General features: G+C 39.9%; 2 protein-coding genes across 2 annotated transcripts; both read right to left on the bottom strand.

The window, feature by feature from the left end:
* Nucleotides 1-53: 53 nt before the first annotated feature.
* On the bottom strand, nt 54-6,032 carry tyrobp (transmembrane immune signaling adaptor TYROBP). The gene is made up of 6 exons (XM_088327892.1): nt 5,959-6,032; nt 2,944-3,067; nt 2,855-2,872; nt 1,954-2,094; nt 1,840-1,886; nt 54-145 (listed from the first exon to the last, which is right to left on the bottom strand). The coding sequence occupies exons 2-6, from the start codon at nt 3,062-3,064 to the stop codon at nt 89-91; spliced, it is 384 nt and encodes a 127-aa protein (XP_088184018.1). The 5' UTR covers nt 3,065-3,067; nt 5,959-6,032; the 3' UTR covers nt 54-88.
* Nucleotides 6,033-6,846: 814 nt separating this feature from the next.
* Nucleotides 6,847-13,646, bottom strand: fxyd7 (FXYD domain containing ion transport regulator 7). The gene is made up of 6 exons (XM_088327891.1): nt 13,569-13,646; nt 13,154-13,189; nt 13,001-13,075; nt 11,450-11,486; nt 7,066-7,097; nt 6,847-6,993 (listed from the first exon to the last, which is right to left on the bottom strand). Exons 1-6 carry the CDS (start codon nt 13,579-13,581, stop codon nt 6,974-6,976), a joined length of 213 nt encoding a protein of 70 aa, XP_088184017.1. The 5' UTR covers nt 13,582-13,646; the 3' UTR covers nt 6,847-6,973.
* Between the last annotated feature and the right edge of the window lie 4,780 nt (nt 13,647-18,426).

Raw genomic sequence — 18,426 nt, 5'->3', positions numbered from 1 at the left:
GATGAAAAATATACAAACAAAATTCATGACATTTGAAATAGAACATTAACGGTGCGCAAATCATAAATTAAATGTAAGAAAAGAGTTTTCATCTCCTGATGTGTTGAAGTTCACTATACACGTCTGACTGATTTCCGTGTAACTCCTGCAAAAAAAAAAACATTCATTTTTAATCAAATCCTATCAGTTACTTAGGTTCAGAGTTGTCCAAGCTTTGGGCCAAGTACCAAAAACATGAACCATACGAGAGACAATGTTTTGAACTTTTAATTTTAATTTTTCATGTATAAAATGTTTTTTCTGAGCAGATATAGTTTTTAATACTTGCAATGGGCCTTTAAAAATGTCCGACCGACTGCAACTGGCCATATTATGGACACCCCTGTTAATGTTTTTTAAAGACACACTGTGTATTATTTTACGCCTCTTAAAAGTAAAACAAACCTTCATTAATTTAAAGAAACTAGTGTTTTGAATAGGGCAGCACGGCGGCGCAGTGGTTAGCGCGTGTGCGGCACAGTTCTAAGGTCTTGGGAACCTCCTGCGTGGGTTCAAATCCAGCTCCAGACTTCCTGTGTGGAGTTTGCATGTTCTCCCTGTGCGTGCGTGGGTTTCCTTTGGGCACTCCGGTTTCCTCCCACATTCCAAAAATTTCAGGTGAATTGGCAGGTCCAAATTGTCCCTAGGTGTGAATGAGCGAGTGAGTTGTCTGTCCCTGTGTTCCCTGCGATTGGCTGGCAAACAGTTCAGGGAGTCCCTTGCCCACTGCCCAATGAGATGGGCTCCAGCAGCCCCGCGACCCTACTGAGGATAAGCGGTGTAGCTAATGAGATGAGATGTTTTGAATAATGTGCAAAAATACAAGAACTACAATACAGACGTGCAGTTATAAAATACTTAAAGGTCAAGCAAATAAGAAGATGCATGGTGCGGGTAACTTTGAGTCTTTACACAATACTGTAACATCTAGCGGTTACAAATTACACAGTGTCCCTCTGAATCAGGGATCAGGAACCTATGCCTTATGTGCCAGATATGGCTCTTTTCATGAGTACATATGGCTCGGAGATAAAATTATACTTATTCAAACTTCATCTATAGCCTTCTAATTGTGATTAGAGCAGATTTAAGGCTAGTGTGCACATAGCCAATGTAGCGCTTATAGTACAAATTGTTCGGTCCAGTATTTGAGGAGTACACATCCCACAAGGTGTCACACCAACAGACCCCATTTCATGTCGCTAAGGAATCCTTTATTTGGAAGCTCATTAAAAAACTGAGGTTCACTATTGAAACACTCCCTTGATGAAAACCCACGGAACAAACTGTAAACACCGCAAAACACCAGGAAGGAACACAGAACAATTTTATTAGGTGAGCGGTTGGGGTGTGGATTGCTATGCACAGCGCCAGATCGGTCTGCATCGTAGGTAAATACGCCAGTAACCTCCTTTGCAGTATTTTGTGACATTTTTACAAACAACTCTGCTTGCACCTTGTTTTAAAACTATTATCCATGGAAAAAAATGATGGTCTAAATGAGCCCCAACAATCTTAAGTAAATGCGAGAGGGAGAGAAGTTAAAAGTGTTATATTAGTTAATATAGGACACAGGCTCTAGCATTATTCTTATTTCGTACATATTAGGAAATCCTCTAAGGTCCCACAATGAAATAAAATGCGCTGAAAATTGGATTTTGAAATTTGTCTTAAAATATATGGTTTGGCTCTTTGTCTCGCACACACAAAAAAAATCTAAATATTTTGCCACTAAGGCTTTTTGGATCAAAAAGGTTCCCAACCTCTTCTTTATATGTAAAGAGAGAGAAAAGCATTTACCTGATAGGGAGATTCTGTTATATCTTCTGGTTGGACATGTGATTTTGCTGTAAGTCCATTAAAATATACAAATTACCCCTCCAGAAAGAAAACAAAATTGAGTTGAAGTCTCACCATCCTGGTCTGCTTTTCTTCTGCGGTGGAGCAGCAAGTAGAAAACGCAAAACGCAATGAGGACAGTCAAGACCAGATCAGAAGCTATGATGCCGACGACTGACTGCATGCTGACCACGTAACAAGATCCACATTCTACTGCTGATATAACAGAACCACTTAAAAACGAAGCAAAAAATTCCCACAAGAAAGTTTTAAGTGGACATCCTGTCATGCTATAAACCAGTCGACATCACCTGTTCTTATTGTTTTATGACCCTAATGTCATATTTGTGTCATATCTATAGAAATGAAGCATAGAAATGTGATATAATGGTAAGCAACATTAATTCTGCGTATGGACACTAAATCATTCTTACACATGTCCAAAACCTGACATTAAATTGTTTTTGGAATATGGGAAGAGACCGGAGTTCCCGGAGGAAACCCATGTAAGCACGGGGAGAACATGCAAACTCCATACAGGAAGGTTCTCATGACCTCAGAACGGTGCACCAACCACTGCGCCTCAGTAGTACTTATTTAGCATTATATATATATATATATGATATCTTCATCAATTTTATTTGGCAGGCCTGATTAAAGAAGGAGACCGCGGACCGTAGTTTGCTCACCCATGCTTTGTAATCTATGATTGAGCCTCGTGTATAAATAATCGTTATCATATTATTTGCATTTTCGAAATTCCTAAAATTCCTTACATTGCATTCTATGACCATAACTATCATATTTATGGAGATGAGCTATTAAAGTATAATACTTTTTTTTTCTAATACCCCGAGATTGTTTTTATTGCCGAGCAGTGACAATGTTCTATTGTAAATTCAAAAACGTAATGCTGACAGGATGTCCACTTTTACGATATTTAAATTAATCTATGAAATGAAACAAATATATATACCTTGCTTTCCTCCGGACCCTGCAATTCATAATTATCATCAGATTGTTATACAAATAGGTTACAGTTCATGAATGTGAATCAGAACTCACCATAAAGAGAACCCGCTGTACAAAATGCATCCTCCATGCTTGATTTAGTTTCATTCATAAAGCAGAAGTTGACAGCAATGAGGAAGAGGCGGAGGCAGAATTGGGGCTCATATGTGGACATGTCCTTTAAAGGGACAATGTGTATTATTTGAACACTAAGTATCGCTGTATGCTGCAGTGCAGCCCAAAATTAGTGTCAAAAAGCACAAAGAAGAATAAAGACAGGGATTAAGTGATCAACTTTTACTTTTTCGCGCAGCTTTTTTGAGGGTTTTGGGTACCCATTGCAGTAATGCTGGTGGACCCAAACGCAGGAAACGGCAAGGTGCTCAACAACGGATGGCATTTCATATATAAAAAAAAAATCATCAACACATCGGCCAAAAACAACAATAAACTGTTTGAAACTGAAAACAAAACCCAAACCTCACAAATCTGGATGCAACTGGAAAAAAGTGGTATTGATGGTGCGATTGATGGTGGAAAATGGATGTGGAAAATGAAATCACCCGACCATGGAGCCTGAGCACCCCCAAACAATATAGCATTTTAACAACTCTCTTTTCCTCAATAAAGGACAGGATACGCATAAATATGATGAAAAATGCTGGATTAAAAAAAGGAAAACAAAACAAAAATGTGAACAACGCAGCGTCGGAAAATACTCTACTGCCCTGAAATGGTTCAGTCCATTTGATTCCAAGCACCGTTCTCGCCCCCAATGTTATAAAGTGGTTATGTTGAACAACCAATTGACCACCCAACACTATGACTTTGTTATCATCAACAGATGTTAGTCCTCATTTAGCCGCATTGAATGAAATGCAACAATGATCATCCCTTGCTTTATTGTTGCCAAGTGTAAATTATGCGTGTGGTCATCCTTTAAGTTGACTCATTTTTTTTTCTTTACCCAGCCAAACACTGTGCTCAGCACTCCCCAAAACCTCAACCTAAAATGGCCCCCGCTGTTGACTAATGAGTTCTTCTCATCCCATTTCCACACAACTAAAACTACTAGAATCTACTCATCTCAGAATGTGAGCCATGGTGGAGACGGTGGGCTAAGTCTGAGTGCTGCTGTCCATAAATAATTCACTCAATGGTGATTATCCCACAGCTTAATAACATCAATCTCAAGGAATCAAAGCTACAAAAAGGAAAAAAGTCATATGAAACATTACTGATTTTCTTTACAGTCCCGGATTCACTATAAAGTATAACCTTTATACAGCGTCAATTTATTTATGTACTGTACTTTATTTTGAATTATTTTAGTGAAACGTCTAATGTTAGTTAATGTTCTATGATTTTTTATTATATTTTTGGATGCAATACTAGCTTTTACAATAGTTTTAATTTCACCAGCTGTATAGTCCAGTGAGTCTTATATCTGAATGTATTTCGCAAAATGTTTTAAGGGTGCAGCTTATGCATTGATTGCTCATTTGGGATATATCATGCCTCAAAGCACTGTGGGACTTGGAGTTCAGAGATGAATCATACACGCAAACATTGCTAAAAAGACTTGTTGTGTCATGATTACTGATGTGCCCGCTCCTTTGGCGCCAACTGCCGCGGGTTCTGATTGTCAGTCCCTATGCGAACCTCAGTTAACACTAGGCAAGCCTTTTTCGACCCTGACTCCCCCTGTCCTGTTTTATTTTTTGCTCCTGTCCGTCCCAAGCTTCGACCCATTTTTGATCCTGACCACTTCTGCTCTGCCGTCCCAACTTTCGACCTCTTGTGCCCCCAACTACGTCTTCTCTCCTATTTTGGCTTACGACTCGCTTCTGACCCCGACCACGTTTTCGCTCTCCTGTCCCGGACACCGCCATCGCTTGCCACGAAAGATCCACTTCCGCATTCGTAGCATAATCCGTATATCAGAGCGACCTTCATCCCGCGTTCAGCTATCACCGGATCGTGGGCGCAACCCTTTCTCTTTCTTCCAATAAAACTTGTGAGAAACGCAACGCAAGTGGGTCCTGTGTCCTTCTTGTCATGTGGTCTGTGCAGCCCTTTGAGACTCCTTGTGACTAAGGGTGTCTCAAATAAACACGACATGGACCAATGATCAACCTAGCATAATTAAGTGAAATAAAAATAAATAAAAATAAACTACCAGACAGACTCTGTGGGTGCTCAGTACCCCGATAGCTCTAAACCTTAAATCGCCTCCGGTTAAAACACAGAAATGTTAGTGTAGTCTGGAGGTACGTCGATAGAAAATGGTTGAGAAACGAAGATTGAAAACACTTCTCTTGAGTACTAGTATGAACAATCCTAATGACAAAAAAATTAGTACAATGGTTGGCTCCATCTCCAGACAAAACAGGCCTACTCAAAATGTCATGTTCTGTCCTGCAATGTTTATATGTGAAATCACTTATGGATTGGTCTGATCGCATTTTGTTAGCACCATCTAGAGGTGCATTTAAGTCACTTCAACTTTGTGCGTGGCCAGACTAAAAAACAGGTACAGTAGTTAGGTTTTCAGTAGATATGATACAGATGTCTTGTAGCACGGCATTTTTTACCGTCTGAGTTATCGCAAATCTTGTCATTCTGAGGTTGCATTGCCGGTAAGTTTCACTTTTGTGTAACAAAGTTTTTTTTTGTATATACGTTTGTTTATTCACGCCCATAAAGGCACACGTCAAAGTCTCAGATTTCATTCAAAATGTAGAGCGCATCCTACTGGCCTTTTTCAATTTGCCTGTGTGGTTGTAAGGCACTTGTGCCCAATGAGCCAGTGCACCGTATGAATTGATAAATACAGAAATAGAACCAGCTACGGAGAGTTGGCCATTTACCACGGAGAAAACCCCCACCCAAATACTGTAAACCACCTGCAGAGGAATGGGCGCTGCCAGGCTGTAATTGTCCAAGACACACTACAGTAAGTGGTGTCCAGAAGGCCTAGGTTAAAGGATCTGTGAACCTTGAACTTGTTCTTAAAATCAAGCAAGCTTTTGCCATTCTGCGCCCTCCTACAAATAAATGTGACTTAACTTCATTCAGGGTCCAGGAAACAGAAGGCAGTTGGTATGAGTGCACTGGTGCTTTGAAAGGGATACCCAAATTCTTAAGCCTGCAAAATTTAAGAAAATAGTACCGGTTCATTTCTTTTTCATAATATCTATACATATTTCATTGGTACAGTCCAAGATAATGGATTTTGAAGACAGCCTGTTTCGTCGTTGACTTTCTGCAAGCCAGTCACCATATTGGTAAGCGTGTTAATTAGTGAAATGGGTTTTAAGTGTTTTAAGCCAATTTGGCTAGTTTTTTGTAGAGAATGCCTAGGCAATGTGGCGTAAGTGGGTGCAGGAATGGTTTAACAAACAGGCGAGCAGCCAAAATGGGACAGCTATCTAGCTAGCTCATTACATTAGACTATCTAGCTAAAATTTTACCTTTTTTGTTATTTCAAGCTAACATGGCCTTATTTCTAGATAGCTCTCTAGCTTTTTTTCTTCTTTATCAAACAAATGTCAATCTGGCTAATTAGTTGACTTTTTACTCTTTTAGCTAGCTATCTAACTCCCTTTTAGTTTATTACTTGTGCTTTTCTAGTTAACTATCAAGCTACCTGTTTAGCTATTTAGCGAGCCATCTAGCTAAGTTGCTATTTTCAAAAATGGATATAAAACATGGTGCCCTTTGGGCTAATTACTAACAAAAAGTAGCTCTCATCTGGAAAAGGAAGACCCCTGCACTGCATGTTTTGTGCCTAATGGTCCTATATGATCCCTTTAATATGACGCTGGAATTCAGCAATGTGCGCAGAAATTGGCAGAACTAATTAACGGAAAAAATCTGTGGCGCACCTTGGAAACAAAAGTGGAATTGCAATATGAGGGAACGCTATATCTTAAAAGAACTGCCAAGAGTGTGAGAAATATTTGAGTGTATTTTATTGATCATCCAGCTGCAGTCCAAAACCCGTAAAACATTTTCATGCACGTCATCCGTATCCGTCCTTATAATGGCAGCCTCTCTCTGCTTCCACGAAATACTGCATTTGCTATACAGCTGATGGAGGCTCTGAAATTAAAAAGCCGTTAAAGTGACAGTTAAGACGTCACAAAATGTATTCTTTATTACAAACTGGCTCACCGTCTTTCTTTGGGACTTGAGTGTTGGTCGATCTACAGGGTAGGAAAATATTATATAAAGACTTCAGTGTATTTGTCTTTGAGTTTGTCAAACATGCAGAAGCAATATTATATCAGGCAAATCCATCATCAAGGAATTACTGTGCATCCGGAAAGCATTCACAACGCTTCACTTTTTCCACATTTAGTTATGTTACAGCCTCATTCCAAATTGTATTAATTTAATCTCTTATCTAAAAATTCTACACAAAATACTCCATTATGACAATGTGATTTTTTTTATTTTTTTTTTACTTTTTAAAAAATTTATTAAAAATAGAAAACTAAGAAATCACATTAACATAAGTATTCACAGCCTTTTTTTAATACTTTGTTGATCCACCTTTGGCAGCAAATACAGCCTCAAGTCTTTTTGAATATGATCCCACAAGTTTAGCACACCTATCTTTAGGCAGTTTTGCCCATTTTTCTTTCTGCAATAAGCCTCAAGCTCAATCAGGTTGGATGGGAGACGTTTGTGCGCAACTATTTTCAGATCTCTCCAGAGATGTTCGATCGGATTCAAGTCTGGACTCTGGCTGGGCCACTCCAGGACATTCACGGAGTGGTTCTGAAGCAAATCTTTTGAATCTTGGATCTTTGGGTCGTTGTCCTGCTGAAAATAATGAACCTTCGCCCCAGCCTGAGGTCAAGAGCGTTCTGGAGCAGGGTTTCATCCAGGATATCTCTATATATTGCTGCATTCATTTTTCCTTCTATCCTGACTAGTCTGCCAGTTCCTACTGCTCAAAAACATCCCCACAGCATGATGCTGCCACCACCATGCTTCACTGTAGGGATGGTATTGGCCTGGTGATGAATGGTGCCTGGTTTCCTCCAAACATGGCGGCAGGCATTCACACCAAAGAGTTCAATTTTTGTCTCAACGGACGAGAGAATTTTGTTTCTCATGGTCTGAGAGTCATTCAGGTGCTTTTTGGCAAATTCCAGACGGGCTTCCATGTTCCTTTTACTAAGGAGTGGCTTTCGTCTGGCCACTCTACCATACAGGGCTGATTGGTGGATTGCTGCAGAGATGGTTTTCCTTCTGGAAAGCTCTCCTCTCTCCACAGAGAAACGCTGGAGCTCTGACAGAGTGACCATCGGGTTCTTCCCCGATTGCTCAGTTTAGAAGGCCGGCCAGCTCTAGGAAGAGTCCTGGCGGTTCCAAATGTCTTCCATTTACGAATAATGGAGACCACTGTGCTCATTGGGACCTTCAAAGCAGCAGACATTTTTCTGTATCCTTCCCCAGATTTGTGCCTCAAGACAATCCTGTCTCGCAGGTCTACAGACATTTCTTTTGACTTCATGCTTGGTGTTTGTGCTCTGACATGCACACTCAACTGTGGGACTTTATATAGACAGGTGTGTGCCTTTCCAAATCATGTCCAATCAACTGAATTTACCGCAGGTGGACTCCAATTAAGCTGTAGAAAGATCTCAAAGATGATCAGTGGAAAAAAGATACACCTGAGCTCAATTTTGAGCTTCATGGCAAAGGCTGTGAATACTTATTTAAATGTGAGTTCTTAGTTTTCTATTTTTAATAAATTCAAAAAAAGTCAAAAAAAAACTTTTTCACATTGTCATAATGGAGTATTTTGTGTAGAATTTTGAGATAAGAGATTAAATTAATACAATTTAGAAAGAGGCTGTAACATAACAAAATGTGGATAAAGTGAAGCGCTGTGAATACTTTCCGGATGCACTGTAGGTTGTAACTTTTAATCCACTTTTTTCTCCCAAATGTTTTTTTGTCTTTTCATGCGCTAAAAATATACAGGGTGTTCCTAAAGTTTTTTGAAGGCCCCATATTTCCTTAAATATGAATGGTAGTATGATAAAGTTTGTGTCATTTTAAAGTTAATTACATTGAGGGTTTTGTAAGGCTATTAAAAAAATATATATACCTAGTAATTGCATTCACTCAACCAGAAAAAGGTTCTTTGTATGTTTGATTTTGCAAAAACCAAATCATGGACTGTTCAACGTGCATTTAGCAGAAAATTTGGATGAGGGCCACTGTAGAGGAAGGTCCATAATGAGATGGCAATTTCAATTTTAGGAGATGTGATTAAACCCGTTCGAACTACCAAGCCCTTGAAAATCAATCAGAGGAACCAGCAGGGAACTTCAGTGTCCTACAACAACTGCTAAGAAGACGATTGCCAATGCCTTACAAGCTACAGTTAGTCCAGACCTGGGCACATTGGTCCTCAGGGCTGCATGTTTTGGGAGGTTTGGCTTCTTCAACTCATGTGAGACAATTTATGAGCTCGTGCAGGAGCTTGGAATCACCTGTATTGGAGCAGAGAAACCTCAAAAAAACAGGCAGGTAATACGGCCCTCGAAGACCGTAGTGCCCAGGTCTGAGTTAGTCCAACAGTTGAAGGAAACCGATAAGCCATCTCATCATGACTTCTGCATTGCAATGCAACAGAAAATTTGGATGACTGGCTTGTTTTCAGCGATAAGGCGACTTTCCACGCAAATGTCAAAGTTAACAAGCAGAACACTCGCGTGTACAATACTGAGGACCCAAAGTAACTCTTTTGAGCATTAGCAAGATTCTCCAAAGGTGACCGGTTTTGTGCTATGTCGATAAAAGCTGTTTACAGACCATCCTTCTTTGAAAGAGCAACAGTCAGTGGTGAAATGTACCTCAACATGCTGAAAAACTGGTAAATTGATCAATTGAGTGGGAGTTTGGTGACTTCATTATCCAAAAGGTTTGAGGGTCTCCCGACTGGAGCTTCAGTAAAGGTGTTTTGTGTGCTGGCATTTCCAAAAACTGAATCACGGACTGTCTTTCAACGTGCCTTTCACATCCATTTCAGAAAGGAGCTACCAGAGAGGGAGTCCACAATGAGATTGCATTGTGAATTCACAATGGATGAGTGCTTATGCCCAGCTAAAATAGTGGGACAACCCACAACTTCTGGAGATGTGATTGAACAGGTTCAAAATACGTTCCAGTGGAGCCCTCGAAAATCGATCAGAAGAGCCAATAGGGAACTTCAGTGTCCAACCACATCGGTAAAGCATGTCTTAAGAGGACGACTGCTAATGACGTCTTACAAGCTACAGTTAGTCCAATAGTGGGAGGACATTTTGGACAACGTTATTAGCGATGAGGTGACTTTCCGCCTAAATAGCAAAGTTAACAAGCATAACACTCACATATGCAATCCCGAGAACCCACATAACCTTCTTGAGCATGAACGAGATTCTCTAAAGGTGACCGTGGTGGGTTATGTTGAAAAAAGCTCTTTACGGACCATCCTTGTTTGAAAGAACTACAGTCAGTGCCGAGAGGCATCTCGACATGTTAAAAATCTAGTTAATGGATACATTAAATGAAAAATAGCCTGGTGATTTCATTTTCCAATAGGATTTGGCGCCACCCCACTGGAGCCTCAGAAAAGCCGTTTTGTGTGCTGAAATGTGATCCATGAACTGTTGTTCAACGTGCATTTCACAGAAAATATGGAAAGGGGCCACCAGAGAGGAAGTCCACAATGAGATTGCATGGTAAATTCACAACGGATAAGTGCTTTTGCCCAACCTTCACTTTCCAACAGGAGGGGATGCCACCAAACTGGAGCCTCAGGGTTGGACAGTTTCTGAACACAACACTGCCAGAGAGATGGATAGGATGGTCTGGGCAGAATGATCACAATCTTCTCTCATTTTGGAAGGCGGGTTACCACTTGTGAGGCCCTTTCTCAATATTTTTTATTTTCCTTGTGAGTTTTTCCTTGCCTGCATGTAGGATAGGATCAGAGGATGGTGTAATTGTAACCTGTCCAGCCCTTTGAGACATCTTGTGATTAAGGTCATTAATTTTTGTGGGGATTTGTGAAAGCATTGCTTGATGTGCCTCCTATTCAAAGAGACGTGGATGAACTGAAGCAGCGAATAACAGAAGCTGTTGCAACCTTTGACATAAATGCTGGGACAAACATTTGACAAGAATTTGACTCGATGTGTGTCATGTGACCAATGGTAATCAAATTTATCATCATTGAACATCTCACGTAAAAGTTGAGGTTACAAACTTTCGGAATTGACCAGATGTGTTTTTATATCCCGAATAGTTTCTGAGATATTCAATGTCAAAATGTGCCCAAGACTTTTGAAACACCCTGTATTTCAACACTGCACCAAAACGTAATGAGTTAAATAAATGATATCTCAAAACTCTGTCAAGTCTCAGCAAGCGCGTTTGATTTTTTTAATTGAGGAAAGATGCACGTTAGTCTCCTTTGCTTGCTCCACTGCACCAAAAAAAGGTCAACTTTATACAACATGCACATGGGCAGCATCCAATCAACACTTCTTACTTGGATGAGGATTTGACACATTTTGTGCATTTGTTACCTGTTTGAGGAATGATACACTGATTACTAGTAAATCAGTTTGTACACTCACTGTCCGTTTGGTTATTAAAATACACGATCAAATGAGATCCAAGGATGGAACGGAAAATTCTGCCTTTGGAAAGATGAACAACAGTGTCGTGTAGGGTATGATGAAATATTGCCGTGGCAATATTATGAAATCAAACATTATGACCATCCATCCATATTAGGGCTACATGTGGATTCTGGACTGGATGATTGTGGGAGGAAATGTGTTAGTTCCTGGCACACCGGCATGGAGAGAACATGCAAACTCCGCTCTGGAGGTCAGGATCTGGAGTCAAACCCTGGACCTCTTTACCGTGGGCTGATGCGCTAACCGTTCGGCCCCAACATTATGTATAATATGAAACTCTATATTATCATCAGTAAAGACTGATCCATTAGGTCATATTATTGATTTCTCGGAAATCTGATAGTATCTGTAAAATGAGGACTTGGTCATCCATGTGCTCTTTTTAACAGAAATCTGTCTTATGCATAGATCATCTTAAAAAACAACATTTTTTTCTAAATGTATTTCATACCGTATGACATCTTCGAAAAAATGTTTCCTTACATGGTTTCACTGAACCCTGTTTTTATGGTATTTGTGATGGATTTTTTTAAGCATGTTGGGGTGGTGTCAAGTCACTGTACTTTGAGTATAGTCTTGATATAGCCATTCATCTAATTGCTACACAATCTCTACACTGTTCTAAGTGGTGTTCTGATTTACTATTGGTGGGGTCTTGCCTTGATTCTTATCAAACCACCTGTAGGATTCAGTCTGGACAAAGTTGAAGCTAGGATTTTGGGAATTTTCAACTTACGAATGTTTATTTTTTTGTTATAGCCTGTTGAGTTCCACCCCTTTGGTATACAAGTGATTGTCAGCCACCTTGAAACCTTGTTCTGTACTCACAGGAATGTTTATTTGTTTTACTTACTTTAATGTAGTAAAAAACCCTTAGTGGGATTTCAGCATTTGTTATCTCCGTTCGCCTCGCAACCCTGATATTAAAGGAACACGCAGAGTAGGAAATATGTGCCCTCTTTTGGATATGGTTAATTTGTAATAATTGTCGATATTCAAACTTTGGGGAACCTTTTTGTTTTAACTTTCCCAGAGTAAAGGGAAATCTACTCCAATACGTCGGGCACAGTGGCGCTCATTGGCACAGGGTTTTGTTTACATATAGCCTCCACGCAATACATTAAGCACAGAATATAAGCATTAAGTATAACATCTTGAAATGAAGTTTAGCAGACCCTCAGTGACCCCATGAAAATAATATTTACTATGGATGCGTAGACAGGGGAAGAGAGACAGTGTAGGGGGACAAAAACAATTCTCTGAATGGGACGTGACAGAAAATAAGAAAAAAGCACTGCTTTAACCAATCACATCTTTGTTTCTCGCTTGACTGTGTACCAAATAAAGAGTCCAGTGAGTGTACTATGGCAAAGGACTGAAAAAAACCTAAAACGTACTTAAGGCAATCAAAATGCCAGCCACAAACATGACAATGGCAAGGACGAGCCCTGTTGTCCTCAACGTCTCCTCATCTATTAGGATTAAAAAGTACAGGGGAATTAAGAAAAAGTACAAATGGTATAAATGTGATTATTAGATGCATCTCTTACCATATTCAAAGTCATTCTGGTCAGCATACGTTGCCTCTGCATAAAGAAACAAAAAGTGTAAAGGGTGTGCACATCTGTACATCTGCAGCCTTCACGAATCTCTGGAGTGTTTTTTTTCCCACCACTCATTGCTTTTCTCAGCAGAAAAGATGCACAGTGAAGGAAGATGGAGCAGGAGAATCCAGTGCCAACACAACCAATTACCTTTTGTATTACCTTGGGGCCACAGTTTCATTTCCAATGCAAAATAATATCACATTTGAAATACCTACACTTAATCATTTGCAAAGCAAGTGCAGCAAAAGTAAAAAAATAAAACACACTATACTTCCAGAACTACTAAGAGCACACCATTGTTATATACTTATATATAATTATTGTCGTTATTCAGATGATATAAAACATGCACACTGACCTGTTGTGGCCATGTTAAAGCTCACAGATGCTTAAGAGTCCCTCCAAATGATTTGATGTGCAGACTGCAGATGGGTGGAGACGCAATGAGCAGAATGGAGGAGTGGCCGCCTTAAAGTAAGAGCCTCCTGGTGGCGGGAGTAAAGCGTTGCACTTGCCTAACTGGCGCAACCATTCTGTTTTAAATGTTTATCCCATATCTTTGAGGTCCAAGCTCAGGGTCTGATAACACACTTTAAAACGGGGGCGATTTTTGGTTCAGAGCTTTAAAGGTGTTGAGCACCCAGAGAGTTCATTTTTATTCAAAACTTTCACTTAAAGTGATTTAGAATCATTTAACAATCTTCAGGAATGCAGGAACCTACCTACCTACCTACCTACCTACCTACCTACCCTGGTCATATGCCAACTACTCACTCGAGAGGGGTGACCAACAGCAAGACAAACACATACAAAAAACAAATAATTGAAAAAAAAAGGAAAAAAAAACTTTAGAAAGCCCTGCAGTTGAGCAGAATAAGAGAGGTTGCAAAGGATAGTTTGCTCCTACTTAAGGGACCCCACATCCTCCTCCCCCAACTCCATCCCCTCAGTGGTCTCACTTATTCAATCAACCCTGAAAATATTTTAATTGGACAAAAATTTGGTACATTTCCATTGACTCTGGATGTCGTTTATAATTTATATATATATATATATATATATATATATATATATATATATACACACATGCGCTAACCACTGCCCTGCCGTGCTGCCTGCATTCGATTCAATAAAGCTAAAATGGAGACTAATATCTGTCGATGATAACAAATTCATAACCGCTGTCACCGTAATACACCGGAGCCTCCACAGACTCTATGCCGCAAATGACACTAGCCAAGCAAAAGAGGAACAAGGAAGGAGAGCGTGGTGCTAAGAATCAAATGGACTGAACCATTTCAAGCTCATAGGACAATGCAATACAAAATAATGCCAGCTGCTGTTAATTACGAAAGACGAAGAAATGCAATGGCCAAGCCTCCATAGAGCTGTAGGATAATTGCTGGAAATTATATTTATTTGTTTCAGAACCTAATTCGGTGGTTACCGATTCGGCCAGCAGTTGGCGCTCAAGTTCCCCCACACGAATTAATTTTATGTAGCCTCATATTGTGTCTAGAATTTGTTATGAAGGAAGCAATACTCAAACCATATTCGCGATTTTGCAGTTCATTGATATGGATAATAAAGGCCTCCAAAGGCCAATAAGTCCCTATCATAATTTTCATAGAGTTAATTTGCAAAGCATGTGGTAAAATAAATACCAAAACCAAAAGTTAATCACAACACTTTGTCGTAACGGAGGCCAAACCTTTTATGTAACAATACGCATGCTTTTTACACACTGTTGCTGGCATTTTTGCCCATTCCTACACGCGAATCTCCTGTAGAGCAGTGATGGTTTGGGGCTATTGTTGGGCAACACGGACTCCGCCCTCACCACAGATTTTCTATGGGGTTAACATCTGAAAAATGGCTAGGCCACTCCAGGACCCTGAAATGCTTCTTACAACGCCACTTTTTTATTTTCCTGGCTGTGTGTGTGAGTTCATTGTCATGCTGAAAGACCCAGACACGTCTCATCTTCAATGTCCTCGCTGATGGAGGGAGTTCTTCACTCAAAATATCTCGATACATGGTGCCATTTATTATTTCCCTTACACAGATCAGCCCCAAAGCTTGATCTTGTCACTGACATGCTTCACAGTGGGTATGGTGTTCTTCAGATGCAATTCAGTATTCTTTCTTTTCCAAACACGGGAACCTGTATGTCCATCAAAAAGTTCTATTTAGGTTTCATCTGACCCTAACATTCTCCCAGCCCTGTCTAGCGAACCGCAGAAGGGCCAGGACGTCAACAGGCTTCAGCAAGGGGACACATCTGGCAGTGCAGGCATGATGTGTTACTAATAGCAGTTTTTGTTAATGTGGTCCCAGCTCTCTGTAGGTCATTCAATAAGTTCCCTAGAGTGGTTCTGGAATTTTTCCTCACTGTTCTTGTTATCATTTTGACGCTACGGTGTGAGATCTTGCATGGATAGCCATATGAAGGGAGATTATAAGTGGTCTTGTATGCCTTCCATTCTCTAAAAGAAATCTCTGTCAGTTGATTTCTTAACACCATTATAGATTCAGTTTTCCCAGCCTGATGCAGGTATACAATTTTGTCTCCGGTGTCCTTTGACAGCTCTTTCGTCTTGGTCATAGTGGAGTTTGGAGTGTGATGGACCTAGGTTGTGGACAGGTGTCATTTATACCGATAAGGAGTTAAAACAGGGGCCATTAATGCATGTAACATGTGGATCTTTGTTAGAAGAAGTTAGACTTCTTTGACAGCAAGAAATGCTTTTATTTGTGGGTGACCAAATATTTACCGCTCTAATTTGGAAATAAATTCTTTAAAAATCAAACAATGATCTTCAGTTTCCCCCCAACATTCTCTCTGATGTTTGATCTTTGCCCATGTTGACATGCTTCTCGAATATTTTGAACTAGGAGTACTTGCACAACTGGTGGTTGAGTAAACACTGTAAATGCAAATCTCTCGACCTACGAGTATTTTTCCAAATGCATGTTCATATGACTGTGTAATTTAGCTTATTATTAACATCAATATTGTTATTTTTTTGTTAATGAATTGAGTTTTTTCTACTAGGAGGCACTAAATAATAAACACTGTCTCTTTAATATAGTATGGGATTATCGTGTAAATATGCAATGCATTAAGTGAGGTTTCCTTTGGTGCAAGTGCTCATCTTTCAACTGTTGCTCTGAACGTATTTTGCAGTGCAAGCAACATATACAGCTTCCCTCTCCTCACAGATGGACACATTTTCGGAACATCCCTGTTTAGTGGCAATTGCCACAGGGACGGGTAAAATGAGATGCCATTTTGCAGATAAGCGTCCCGTGGACAGCCACTTTGCACCACATAAATCTTTAACGTTCGGCAGCGGCTGGCCGGCCAAGTGCAAAGTCAGCACGCCGGTGCAGCAAAGGGATTGCCTGCAGACCCGCAATTCACCGACACACAACATTCTGCAGGCGTGCATGAAAAAAACAAATACAGGAATCGTTTTAAATCATATTTTATGAAGCAAAGTTATTTGCATCATTCTATGTCAATGTGCTTGAATGTAAAGATGTTTAATAACCACATCCATTAAGCTGATTATTTATTTGCAGTGTTTGAATAATGCAGTTATGAATAACGCCGGTATGTAATGTTTGCATGCTTTCCTATGTTTTTATGCTAGTTTCCACATGTCTACGTACGTTTTTGTGTGTGGTTATACACGTTTATGTGCGTATTTACATGTTTCTGTCCGTGCATTTACGTGCATTTTGTCCGTGCGTTTACTTGCATTTTTGTACGTTTACGTACATTTTTGGTCGTGCATTTGCATACATTTTGTGCAGGATTTTGTAGTGTTTTTGTACATTTTAACGTACGTTTTTACACACATTTTCCTACGTGTGTTCACATTAGAGGTAAGATCGGGCCAAAAAAAAGCACCCGAGCCCGACGCAGGCCCAAGGGGTATTAAACCCGACCCAGACCGAGCCCGACTAATTAACTTTTTGCTGGCCCGGCCCGAAATTACATATTTTATTTATAAGGAGGGGTGATTTATGATAACAAATTAAACTCTGCCTTTTGTTACAACATCTAGGCCTAAGTTAAATAAAACTGTATAAACATTTACATCTTTTATATTTCTGTGTCTGCACTGCAGATGTTACATTAAGCGACAATCTGTCATTGACGGGTTTTTTTTAGAGGCGGCATAAACATTTAAGGGCGTCCGTCATTTTGACGACTTGATCATTGGGCCATAATCCACAGCAGCAGTACGTCCTTAAGATTCTAGCGTTCTAAATTGACACTCAGCGAAGCCAACGCAAGTCTCTGTATCATTTTCGACTATCAATTTGAAAGTGCTCCACACTTCACTCTTACCGGAGTGTGTTTTCCTTGTCAGTTCTCCTCTCTTTAGTTTATCCTTCACTTCTTGTTGGTCCATATCGGGGATACCAGGCCAAAATCATGCGAATTTGCGGAGGGGAAGATTATTAAGAGGACAGCATTCACGTGCACAGAGCATGCTCTGGCTCCGTTAAATAGCAATTACAGCTCCTTCTCCGTTTTATCCAAATTATTTATTTTATAACAAGTATTCCTTGGTCTAGTATCCATACATAGTTTAAGTATATATTATTAATGAACATATATTTATAATTATTAATTAATTTAAAAAAAAAAAAAAAAAAAAGCAGGACCGGACCGACCCGACCGTATGACTGACATTTCAGGCCCGACCCGGCCCGAAATTGCCTCGGGTTCGGGTTCGGGTTCGGGCTTGGGCTCGGGCCATAAATCTTAGGTCTAGTTCACATACTTCTTCATCGTGAGTTTACATACATTTTTATGTGTTTATGGACGTTTTTGTGCATGTTTACATACGTTCTTGTTCGTGCTTATGTACGTTTATGTGCGTGGTTATGTACGTTTATGTGCGTGGTTATGTACCTTCATGTGCGTTTTTACATGTTTTTGTCCGTGCGATTACTTACATTTATGTACGTTTACATTCATTTTTGTTCGTTCATTTGTATACAGTTTGTGCAGGCTCATGTCCATTTTTGTGTGAGTTTTATGTACTTTTTCGAGCGTGTTCACAAATGTTTTCATGCATGCGTTTACATACGTTTTTGTGCTTGTTTACGTACTTTTTTGTGCGTGGTTTCGTACATTTTTGCCCATGTTCTCTACGTTCATGTGCGCTTTTACATACGCTTTTTTTTGTTTGTTCATG

The sequence above is a fragment of the Urocampus carinirostris genome, chromosome 2 (genome assembly GCF_059441175.1).
Source record: "Urocampus carinirostris isolate Australia breed hairy pipefish chromosome 2, RoL_Ucar_1.0, whole genome shotgun sequence".
NCBI lineage: Eukaryota > Metazoa > Chordata > Actinopteri > Syngnathiformes > Syngnathidae > Urocampus > Urocampus carinirostris.
Note: the sequence above shows the minus strand (reverse complement) of the source record. Positions and strands in the feature narration are given on the sequence as shown.

Bases quoted from the DNA above. Each gene is read 5' to 3' on its own strand.
- tyrobp (XM_088327892.1), bottom strand. From the start codon at position 3,064: ATGTCCACATATGAGCCCCAATTCTGCCTCCGCCTCTTCCTCATTGCT. The intron at 1,887-1,953 runs GTGAGACTTCAA...ATGGACTTACAG, and splicing joins AAGAAAAGCAGACCAGGATG to CAAAATCACATGTCCAACCA. The intron at 146-1,839 runs GTAAATGCTTTT...TTTTTTTTGCAG, and splicing joins TAACAGAATCTCCCTATCAG to GAGTTACACGGAAATCAGTC.
- fxyd7 (XM_088327891.1), bottom strand. The intron at 11,487-13,000 runs GTACGTTTTAGG...TTCCTCAAACAG, and splicing joins TGGCATTTTGATTGCCTTAA to GTAACAAATGCACAAAATGT. The intron at 7,098-11,449 runs GTAAGAAGTGTT...CCTACCCTGTAG, and splicing joins TGTGTCAAATCCTCATCCAA to ATCGACCAACACTCAAGTCC.